Raw genomic sequence first — 11937 nt, 5'->3', positions numbered from 1 at the left:
AATAATACACCACGACCAAGTAGGATTCATACCAGGTATGCAAGGATGGTTCAACATCAGAAAATCAATCAACGTAATCCATCACATAAATAAAAGGAAAGAAAAGAATCACATGATCATCTCAATCGATGCAGAAAAGGCATTTGACAAAGTCCAACACCCATTCCTGATACAAACTCTCAATAAAATAGATATAGAGGGGAAATTTCTCAACATAATAAAGGGCATCTATACAAAACCAACAGCCATCATCATTCTTAGTGGAGAGAGGCTGAAAACATTCCCCTTGAGAACAGGAACAAGACAAGGATGCACTTTATCACCACTCCTATTTAACTTTGTGCTGCAGGTCCTAGCTGGAGCAATAAGGGAAGAAAAAGAAATAAAGGGCATCCAAATTGGTAATAAAGAAGTAAAACTGTCCCTGTTTGCAGATGATATGATACTATACATAGAAAACCCAAAGACTTCACGAGAAAACTACCGGAACTAATAGAAAGATTCAGCTGAGTAGAAGGATACAAGATAAACATACAAAAATCAGTTGGATTTCGATACACCAATAAATAGAAAGCTGAAAAGGAAATCAAGAATACAATACCATTTATGATAGACCCTAAAAAACAAAACTAAACAAAAAAAAAACTTAGGAATAAATCTAACCAGGGATGTAAAAGACCTATACAAAGAAAACTACAAAACCTACTGCAAGAAACCAAAAGAGATCTACGTAAATGGAAAAACATACCATGTCATGGACAGGTAGACTCACTATTGTGAAAATGACAACTCTACCCAAAGCAATGTACAAATACAGTGTAATCCCAATCCAAATACCAACGACTTTTGTTAAAGAGATGGAAAAACTAATCATTAACTTTATATGGAAACGGAAGAAGCCCCAGATAAGTAAAGCACTATTGAAGAAGAAGAATAAGGTAGGAGGACTCACATTACCTGACCTCGGAACCTACTATACAGCTACGGTAGTCAAAACAGCCTGGTACTGGTACAACGACAGATCCATTGACCAATGGAACAGAATTGACAACCCAGATATAAATTCATCCATCTATGGTCACCTGATCTTCAACAAGGGCCCAAAGTCCATCAAATGGGGAACAGACAGTCTTTTTAACAAATGGTGCTGACAAAACTGATGTCCATCTGCAGAAAAAAGAAACAGGACCCATACTTCACACCATACACAAAAACTAATTCAAAATGAATTGAAGACCTAAATATAAAACCAAAAACCATAAAGATCATAAAAGAGAAAATAGCATCAACTCTAGAGGCCCTATTACACATCATTAACAGGATACAAAACATAAGTAACAACACACAAACTTTGGAAGATAAGCTAGATAACTGGGATCTTCTAAAAACTAAACACTTACGCTCATCAAAAGACTTCACCAAAAGAGGAAAACGGGAACCTACACACTGGGAAAAAAATTTTGGCTATTACAAACCTGACAAAGGTCTAATCTCTAAAATCTACAAGAAAATCCAACACCTCTACAACAAAAAGACAAATAGACCAATTAAAAAATGGGCAAAGGAAATGAACAGACACTTCACCAAAGCAGACATTCAAGTGACTAACAGACACTGAGGAAATGTTCGCGATCACTAGCCATTCTAGAAATGCAAATCAAAACCACAATGAGATGCCATATCACCCCGGCATTACTGGCACTAATCAAAAAAACAGAAAATAAAAAATGCTGGGGAGGCTGTGGGGAGATCGGAACTCTTATGCCCTGCTTGTGGGAATGCAAAATGATACTACCATTTTGGAAAACAATATGGCACTTCCTTAGAAAGCTAGAAATAGAAGTACCATATGATCCAGCAATCCCACTCCTAGGAATATATCCTAGATAAATCAGAGTTGTCACACAGATAGACATATGCACACCTAGACATATATTCATTGCAGCATTGTTCACAGCAGCAAAAAGATGGAAACATCCTAGATGCCCATCAACAGATGAACGGATAAACAAACTAGGGTTCATATACACAATGGAGTACTACACAACCTTAAACAACAATGATCAATCTGGGAAGAATCTCACAACATGGATTAATCTGGAGGGCATTATGCTGAGTGAAATATGTCAACCACAAAAGGACAAATATTGCTTGAGACCACTACTATAAAAATCATGAAAAGGTTTACACATAAAAATAAACCATCTTTGATGGTTATGAGGGAGAGGAGGGGTGGGGTGGTAAAACACTAAATAGACAATAGATAAGTGGTAACTTTGGTGAAGGGTAAGACTGTATACAGTACTGGGGAAGCCAGCACAACTTGTACAAGGCAAGGTCATGGAAGCTCCATAGACACATCCAAACTCCCTGAGAGACCTAATTGCTGGGCTGAGGGCTGTGGGGATCATGGTCACAGGGGAAATCTAGCTCAATTAGCATAACATAATTTATAAAGAAAATGTTCTGCATTCTACTTTGCTGAGTAGTGCCTGAGGTCTTAAAAAGCCTGTGAGCAGTGATATAAGATACTCCACTGGTCTCACCCCTTTGGGAGCAAGTGAGAATGAAGAAAACTAAAGATACAAGGGAAAGATTAATACAAAAGACTAATGGACCACAACTACCACAACCTCCACCAGACTGGGTCCAGTACTACTAGATGGTGCCCAGCCACCACCACTGACTGCTCTGACAGGGATCACAACAGAGGGTCCTGGACAGAGCTGGAGAAAAATGTAGAGCAACTCACAAAAAAAAGACCAGACTTCTCGGACTGACAGAGACTGAGAAACTCCGAGAGCATGGTACCTGAACACCCTTTTAGCTCAGTAATGAAGTCATTCCTGAGGTTCACCCTTCATCCAAAGATTAGACAGCCCCATAAAACAAAATGAGACTAAAGGGGCACAGCAGCCCGGGGGCAAAGACTAGAAGGCAGGAGGGGACAGGAAAGCTGGTAATTGGGAACCCAATGTTGACAAGGGAGAGTGTTCACATGTCATGGAGTTGGTAACCAGTGTCATAAAACAATATGTGTACTAACTGTTTAATGAGAAGCTAGTTCGTTCTGTAAACCTTGATCGAAAGTACAATTAAAAAAAAAAAAGAACCAAGGGTGGTGCCCTGGCCTGAGCCACTCACCAGAGGAAAGTCATCCGGGTCGATCCACACGATGCTCAGATCAGGGTTGTCGGTATTGTCCCGGGCAACCTGTTTCAGGATCTCCAGGAACTCGTAGCCATCTGCAAGAGTGTTCAAGAAGGCTGAGTAACCCCTACACACACAACTTCTAACATGGAGAGCAGAAACTACATTTGTTCTTTGGGGGTTTTTTAGGCATGCATGCCCTCTATTACAGGATTATTTTATAAAATGAGTCAGATGAGAATCCCAGCCAGGAAACAGCTTATGCCAAGGAAACAATAAAATCTTGAATAAGAAGATTAAAAGTTCGCAGGAACTGGCCGGTTGCAACTTGAAGGCATGTGAAAGCTGACCAGCCTCTGGTCAGGAAGCTCAACCCCAGAGCAGAGGAGCCCTGCCTGGTTCTCATTGCTCCTGTGCCATCTCTTGAGACAGATAATTTACTGTTCCCTGGAATTCTCAATAACATTTGCTCTACGGACCAGTGGTCATGTGAACATATAAACTGGACCTTTAGTTTTCTGCCACCTGAAATTCCTAAGACCTTCAAGCTGAGCTTCTGATTTAGTTAGTTTCATAGTAATCTCTCCCTTCCTTTGCAAGTGCGGTTGGAGAAGGCTTTGAGATAGTAACGGGGTTTCTACCCTCTCTCATCAGTTCCTTGTATATTCTAAATGAAAACCAAACTTGCTACCATTCAGTCGATTCTGACTCATAGCAATCCTATAGGACAGAGTAGAATTGTCCCATAGGGTTTCCAAGGCTGTAATCTTTATGGAAGCAGACTGCCACATCTTTCTCCAGCAGAGTGGCCGGTGGGTTCGAACCGCCGATCTTTCAGTTAGCAGCCAAGCGCTTAACCATTGTGCCACCAGGGCCACTATTCAGTCAGCAGCATTCATTGCCCCCAGGGGAGGGATGATTCATAAGAAAAACATAGGCAAGCCTTGTAAGCTTCAAGAACACAGACTTTTTACTTTCAAAGGTCTAAATCTTGAATAATTGGGAAATAAAATTTATGCCATAAAGAAAAATTTTTGAAGAAGGTTTAGTAAGAGAAAGCATGCTATAAACCCTCAGCACTGCCACCCCCAACTGAAAACAGAGAAAAGAGATTAGATTCTGGAAGGTCCTTGAGAATAAGCTCTATGCCTATGTGTGTGTGTAACTGCATGAACTCAGGCCACGTGTGCACGTTTCCACATACAGAAGCTCCATAGTTTCAGGGAATCCCAGAGTAGAGGGGACCATACTTTGTTTCAGAATGAAACTCGGGAAAATGGAAAGGCCCCAGGATACCTTAGAGAACCCCTCAGTGCAGGAGCACTACAGCAGAAAAGTCTGCCAGGATATTTTGGCAATAGGTCCACGAGAACCTCATAGTGGCCCTTTGCCCCTGAACACAGCACAAAGGAGGTGAGGGGTTTTAGCCACCCCACCATGTTCTCTTGTTCTGAGAAACATGGAATAAGCTGGGTAGGGGGAGGGCAGATCTGAAGAAGCCCTGCAGTTGGGATGGAGAGAACCAGGACACCTGCTCAGGACCAGGGTTATTGGTCAGACAGAATGACAGACTTCTTTGCAGATGCCAGTGTGGATAGGTGACGGTGACTCCTACCAGATATATATACCCTACTCCTACCTATGTCTGGGAACTCATGAGACCCTGGGCCCCTAGGGATGGAAGAGAATCAATTGTCAGATTCAGTTACCACCATCCAGTGGTACACAGCTCAAAACGGAAATTAAGGTTCAGTTCTGGATAATAAAGTAACATTTCTTGCACTGCTGAATTTGTGGCCTGACATTTATACCTTGTATTAAGTAATTTAAGGCCTCTAGGTGGCACAGATGGTTTGTGCTTGACTACTAACCTAAAGGTTGGTCGTTCACACCCACCCAAAAGCACCATGTAAGAAAGGTCTGGTGATCTGCTTCCATAAAGATTATAGCCAAGAAAACTCTATGAAACAGTTCTACTCTGTAACACAAGGGGTTGCCATGAATCTGAATTGACTCAGCTGCAATGGTTTTTTTTTTTTTTTTAACATAAGCAATTTATCTACTACTTGAGAATGCAGTATGACAATTGCTCTTTCTTTGCAAAGTTTTCTTTTACATTTTGATCAAAGATTCCATAGAAGAATCCTGATCAAAAGGGGAAAATGTAGAACAGAATTTCAAATTCTCATGGACCCTAGACTTTCTGGAGCCATGGAGGCTGGATGAACCACTGAAATTATTGCCCTGAAATAATCTTTAAACCTTAAACCAAAAACAGCCCCTGAGGTTATCTTAAAACCATAGTTCAGCTTAACTAGAAAAAAGTTCTGCCTTCAGCACTATGTTCTTTTAAGAACTATCTAAATGGGATCAAATCAACAACAGCAACTTGAAAGATTAGATAGGAGCCTTAGGGGGCAGTGAGTTTATGTTAATGAGGGAGGAATAACTCAGAAAAGGAGGGTGAGAATGGTTGCACAGCTTGAATAATGTAATCCATGTCACTAAATTGTACATGCAGAAACTGTTGAATTGGTGTTTGTTTTGCTGTATATATTCTCAGCAACAACAACAAAATAAATAAAATTTAGGAAAGAAAAAAGGACTCATGTGACAACCAGAATGGAGTTAATAAGAATGTTGACACATTGTTAAAAATGTAATTAATATTACTGAATAATTTGTGTAGAAATTGTTAAATGGGAACTTAATCCACTGTGTAAACTCTCACCAAAAACACAATAAAATATTATTTTAAAAAAGTTTTCTTCTTTAGCTGGAGTCCCAGGAAACTTGAGCCCATCTCTATGGCCTCTGTTTAACAGTCCTCTCTACTCTCCTGGTGCGACAGCCAAAACTTCTGGCACATCAGCCTTGTTTGCCCTCTTGGTCAAAGTTTGTCTATATACTTCCTTATCTCTAATGTAACCCAGACAAAATGTGTACTATTTTTAGCAGCTCATTTTTGAGTCAACGAAGTCACCACTTTAATTGTTGCTCATTCTTACAAAAGATTCAGACTGGGGCCCCCAGGTGTTATAACCTGGAAAGCACAGCAACCTGTAGTGGAGAATAGGGTCTTCATAGCCTGTGGTCCCTTCCTGCAGAGATGCTGGGCCTGCCTGGGTGATCTTTCTTTTTTTTTTAAAATTTTTAAAATTGTACTTTAGATGAAGGTTTACAGAACAAGTAGTCATTAAACAGTTAGTACACATATTGTTTTATGACATTGGTTAACAACCCCACGACATGTCAACACTCTCCCTTCTTGACCTTGGGTTCCCTATTACCAACTTTCCTGTCCCTCCTACCTTCTAGTCATTGTTCCTGGGCTGTTGTGCCGCTTTAGTCTCATTTTGTTTTATGGGGCTGTCTAATCTTTGGCTGAACGGTGAACCTTGGGAGTGACTTCATTACTGAGCTAAAAGAATGTCCAGAGACCATGCTTTTGGGGTTTCTCCAGTCTCTATCAGGCCATTGAGTCTGGTCTTTTTTTATGAGTTAGAATTTTGTTCTACATTTTTCTCCAGCTCTATCTGGGACCCTTTGTTGTGATCCTGGTCAGAGCAGTCAGTAGTGGTAGCTGGGCACCATCTAGTTGTACTGGACTCAGTCTGGTGGAGGCCGTGGTAGTTGTGGTCCATTAGTCCTTTGGACTAATCCTTTCCTTGTATCTTGTTTTCTTCATTCTCCCTTGCTCCCAAAGGGGTGACCAGTGGAGTATCTTATCTTAGATGGCTGCTCACAGGCTTTTAAGACCCCAGATGCTACACACGAAGTTAGAATGTAGAACATTTTCTTCATAAACTATATTATGGCAATTGAGCTAGATTTCCCCTGAGACCATGGTCCCCACAGCCCTCAGCCCAGCAATTCGATCCCTCAGGGAATTTGGATGTGTCTATGGAGCTTCCAAGACCTTGCCTTGTACAAGTTGTGCTGGCTTCCCAGTATTGTGTACTGTCTTACCCTTCACTGGGTGATTTTTCAATCTATGCTCTGAGTTGTATTGCAAATTAGATTGTAGGACAGATGCCTAGATTGATAGGAGACCTGTGCCTTGGAGATCATTAATCTCTCACTGAGGGTAGAGACCACTCCTGCGGACAGTAAGTGGGACTGAGAAGGCCAAGCCCCTCCAGAGTGTCACTAGCTGCTACTCTGTGGACATATGGCTCCTCTTCTGGGCATGTTGCTGAGCTAAATCAAACAAACAAACAAACAAACAGAAAACCCGTTGCCGTCAGGAGAAAAATATGACGTCACCTTCGTAACCTGCACACTTGTGTATCATAATAGACCACAGGGAGCTTTCCTCCTAAATATGTATAGTTACTGCTTTCAATAGAGAAAAAAGGGATGATAATAAATGAGGTGACGTCGCCAGTACTCTGGAGGATGAGAATCAAATTTAAAAGTGACCTTGACAAATCAAAAATTCATAAAGAGAATGAAATTCAACAACACAGGCACAAATTCAAGAAGAAAGTATACTTCGGGCATGAAAGACTAATTCACATAAAGAAAAGGGAGAAAGGCACAAATGTACAGGGGCAAGATCTGTGATCAGAATTACAAGCTGAATATGAGGTAGCATTGTAGTTCTCTGATGGGACCAAAAAAAACCACACACACACACACATAATGTTGGGATTTACAGAAAGGGATGTTATATACCATACAAGAACGTTTTCTATTCTACATCCAGGAGCAGATTCAAAGATTGAAAATGAGAGAAAAAAAAAAAAAAGATTGAAGGAATAAAAGATGGGTTTTGCAAAGAACAAAAGGAGTCCCTGGGTGGTGCTCCTTTAAGCACTCAACTACTAACTGAAAGGTCGAAGGTTCAAATCTACCTAGAGGTACCTTGGAAGAAAAACCTTTGGAGAAGTGCAGCTCTATTCTGTGCACATGGGGTCTCCATGAGTCAGCATTAACTCGATTGCAACTGGTTGTTATTTTTTTCCTGCAAGAAAAATTGAATGGATCGGAATTTTTACAAAAATAAGAGAAGTCAAAATTGGAGCTTAATGTCTATTTTTAAGAATATGAAAGATTTTTGTGAGGAGAATATCCTTTGTGTCTACTGAGGAACAAGGAAGGCTCAAAAACCATTCATAGAATAACTTGATAAAGAGGTTTACAGGTGTACATTAAAGCTGGAGAATTTCCTCCAGATCCTGGGGAAGGTTTTTGACTATTGGAGTGATGAATTCTGTAACGAGCAACTGCCTGCATCTCCGGGTAATTTCAAAAACAGAGCAGAGCCCCATTCTTCAGAGAGGCAGCATAGCAAACACTGTTAAGCACATGGACTCCGGGGCCACATGGCCTTGGTCCAAATCCTGGTTCTGCCACTCATGGCGTGACTTAAGGCAAGTTGTGTACCATCTTGTTTCCTAGCCTGTAAAATGGGGATGATGATAATAATAGTATTTACCTCACTGAGTTGTTGTATTAAATGCTTTAATATCTTTAAAGTGCCTAAACAGTGCTTGGCCTATAGTAAGTGCATATAGTAAGGGTTAGACATCATTCTCCCTAAATGATCTGACATTCTTATTCCTGATTGCAAGGAGCTGCATGAAACCCTCTAAAACTGGCCATTCACCTGTTCATTCATCTCATATAAATTAGGTACAGTGATCTGGGCACAAGGGGTGGGTTAGATACAGCAGTCCTAGACCCATGAGGTAGAGAAGACATAGTGACAGAAAATCACAAGACAGTCTATCACTGGGTGGTTCCTACTGGCTCCTGTTTCTTGATTCATAACTGAAGACTTCAGGGATGGTGTGCTAGCTGGTGTGACTATGAGAACCTTGCTTCAATATATGGATTAGACCAATGTTTAATTCCTTTGTTTTTAAGTCATTACACTGACTTGGATATTCCTGATTCAACCTTCATAGGCTCTCCCTTCTCCAGTCCCCAGTCTTAAACGTAGACCTGTTTAAATGGAAACTCATTCATCTGGGAAAGCGGAGTTAAAGCAGCTAAACAGGTCTCACGTGCATTCAGTTGCTAAAATCGAAAGTTACAAGTTCATTTCCTCCTAGAGAGAGCTTCTGTTCCTCTTTAAAACTGGCAGGTGTGCTTGAAAAGGGAAACATTCACTGTGGATCCTCCCTTTTTGACCAGGACGGATATGTGCAGGAAATTGTTTATTTCACTCTGGTAATTCAATATTACATACAGGACTAGTCCACAGTTGAAATTATGTGAATGAATGAATGAAATGAATAAACATTTTCTTTATCTGTGATGTACTGAGCTTATAGACCTTTTAAGATTGTGGCCATGTCTTTCAGAAAAAATACCCCATAATTCAAAAAGTAGGTAGAGAGCAAGGTGGAATGTTATTCAGAGATTTGTAGGCTAGATGTTATTTAGTCACATCTACTAGAGGACTATTCCCTGTGATTATTAGTCAGAGAAACAACAGTCCCCAAAGCCAGAAGGAACTCCCAAACATCCCAAATATCCAGGCAGGTGACTAGCTCTCCACCCAGGACACTTGCCTACTTTTGCCCTTGAATATTTCCAGGGCTAAGACCCTTTGACCTCCCTAAAGGCCCACTGTTGTTGTTGTTTGCTGCCACTGAGTCGGCTCTGACTCATGGCAACCCCATGTACAACAGAAGGAAATGTTGCCCAGTCCTGTGCCATCTTCATGACGATTGGTATGCTCTAGTCCGTTGTTGAAGCCCCTGTGTATATGTGTACCTTCCAACCTAGGGAGCTCATCTTCCAGTAACATATCGGATAATATAGTGTTGGGATCCACTGGGTTTTCATTGGAAGTAGATCACCAAGCTTTTCTTCCTAATCTGTCTTATTATGGAAGCTCCGATGAAACCTGTCCACTGTGGGTGACCCTGCTGGTGTTTGAAATACTAGTGGCATAGCTTCCAGCATTGTAGCAACATGTAAGCCACCACTCAAAAACCCAAACCAAAGCCATTGCCACTGAGTTGAATTTCAGCTCATAGCAAGCCCATAGGACAGAGTATAGAAGTGCCCCATAGGGTTTCCAAGGCTGTAAATCTTTAAGGAAGCAGACTGCCACATCTTCCTCCTGTGGAGCGGCTGTTGGGTTCGAACCACCGACCTTTTGGTTAGCAGGGAAGCACTTAACCACTGCATCACCAGGGCTTCTCTACAAGCTACCACAATATGACAAATGTACAGATGAGTAGTGGCAAGGCCCATTAAAGAATTAATAATCCTGCCAGTCAAGAATCTTTTCTTGCATCCAACTGATTCTTCTTTTTCACAAGAAGTTCATTTTCTAAATGTATTCCTTTATGGACACAGGACATTGTCCTTTATGTGCAGTCTGTAATCATGCCTCCCCAGCCTTTATTTTATGAGTATTTATCGAACACTTACTGGGTGCCAAGTACTTTGGCTTTTAATCTTCACATCTGTGTTGATGGAGGTAAGAAAGATTTTCATTATCTCCATTTTAAAGGGGATGAGATTGAGACTCAGAGAGAGTAAGTGACTTGCCAGCATCACGTGGTAGCACATTGTAGAACCAAGGTGACAGCTCAGGTCTTCTGCCTGCACATCTAGAGCCATTTCCACCATGTGTCCTCCCTCCTTACTCCTACCAATGTTGCTTCCATCTTCCTTCTTCAAGTTTGGGCCTGGGATCTCCAAGCCCAGTGTGAAATCTTCTCCATCAGGGAAGGTGGGTTTGGGGCTCCAAGGAACAGGAGATGCAGCGGTACTGGGCGGGCTAGGCCACTGCCTTTCCCATGGAGCAGTTATGAGGGAACCTCTTCCCTTGACTAACTGTGCTGCTGGGCCCCTGTCCTCCCATAGCCACAGTGGGATGGTTGGTCAACTCAGTGATGGTCTGAATGGTGTCTCAGAGACTCCGAGACCAATCTAAATAAAGAACAGGGACAGAGAGCTGTGAGAACTGAGATTCCTTCACTGCTCCACAGGCTTTGAATCCTGAGACTCCATTACCAGGGCTGAGGGATGCACGTTTAGCCAAAAGGTTTCCCACAGCAAGACAGAGGCCTCTGGGAATTGCATCTCTGTGGGAGGGTAAACTGGTGATTATGCTGTCCCTATTCCCACCAGCTCCTGCCTGGGAACAAGACTCCACTAAGCCCTAGGGGACCAGTTCCAAGCTAGTCTCAGCCATTCCAGGAGCCAAGGGTTTGCTTGGCAGAAGTAGGTATGTTTCTGACCAAGCAGTGGCCCAGGAGCAAATAGGCCCACAGAGTACTGCGCACCCTGCCTTTGCCTCGCCTTCTTGTCACCCAGTCCTCAGGAAGCTGGGTGTGCTCATTCCATCAAAGCACTGGAAGGACCCCTCCCTGACTCCACACCACATGATGTTACAAGACTCAGTGTCTCTCGCTCTGGGAAGAGAGGCCTGGGTTTGGGGGAGCCAAGCTCTTAGAGTGTAGTCCTGCTGTTGCTTGTGTGGTCAGGCTGGGCAGTAGGGGCCACGATTCAGTCTGGGGGTTGTGTGTGGAGAGAATACCAAGCTTGGGGTTTGAAGACCTTGCACAGGCTGCTTAACCTCACAGACACTTCCTTTTCCTCTTCTGAGACTGGAGAGAATAGCTGCCTTGTTTACTTCTCAGACTCACTGACAGTAATGAGATACTATTATTATTAATAGTAAGGAGCCCTGGTGGGGTAGTGGTTAAGCACTTGGCTGCTGACCAAAAGGTCAGCGGTTCAAATCCACCAGCCACTCCTCAGGAGAAAGATGTGGCAGTCTGCTGCTGTAAAAATTACAGCCTTGGAAACCCTATGGAG

The 11937-nt window shown here is 42.2% G+C and overlaps 1 protein-coding gene across 1 annotated transcript in view; it reads right to left on the bottom strand.

Moving 5' to 3' along the window:
* The window catches only part of CASQ2 (calsequestrin 2), a 123437-nt gene that overhangs the window by 32249 nt on the left and 79251 nt on the right, over positions 1–11937 (bottom strand). The window contains exon 9 of the mRNA XM_004380359.2: positions 3145–3245. Coding sequence (XP_004380416.1) covers positions 3145–3245 — 101 coding nt within the window. The remainder of the gene's footprint in view (positions 1–3144; positions 3246–11937) is intronic.

This window comes from Trichechus manatus, unplaced genomic scaffold (assembly GCF_000243295.1).
Source record: "Trichechus manatus latirostris isolate Lorelei unplaced genomic scaffold, TriManLat1.0 scaffold00073, whole genome shotgun sequence".
Taxonomy (NCBI): domain Eukaryota; kingdom Metazoa; phylum Chordata; class Mammalia; order Sirenia; family Trichechidae; genus Trichechus; species Trichechus manatus.
The sequence above is the reverse complement of the archived record's forward strand: the minus strand, read 5'-3'. Positions and strand labels throughout refer to the sequence as shown.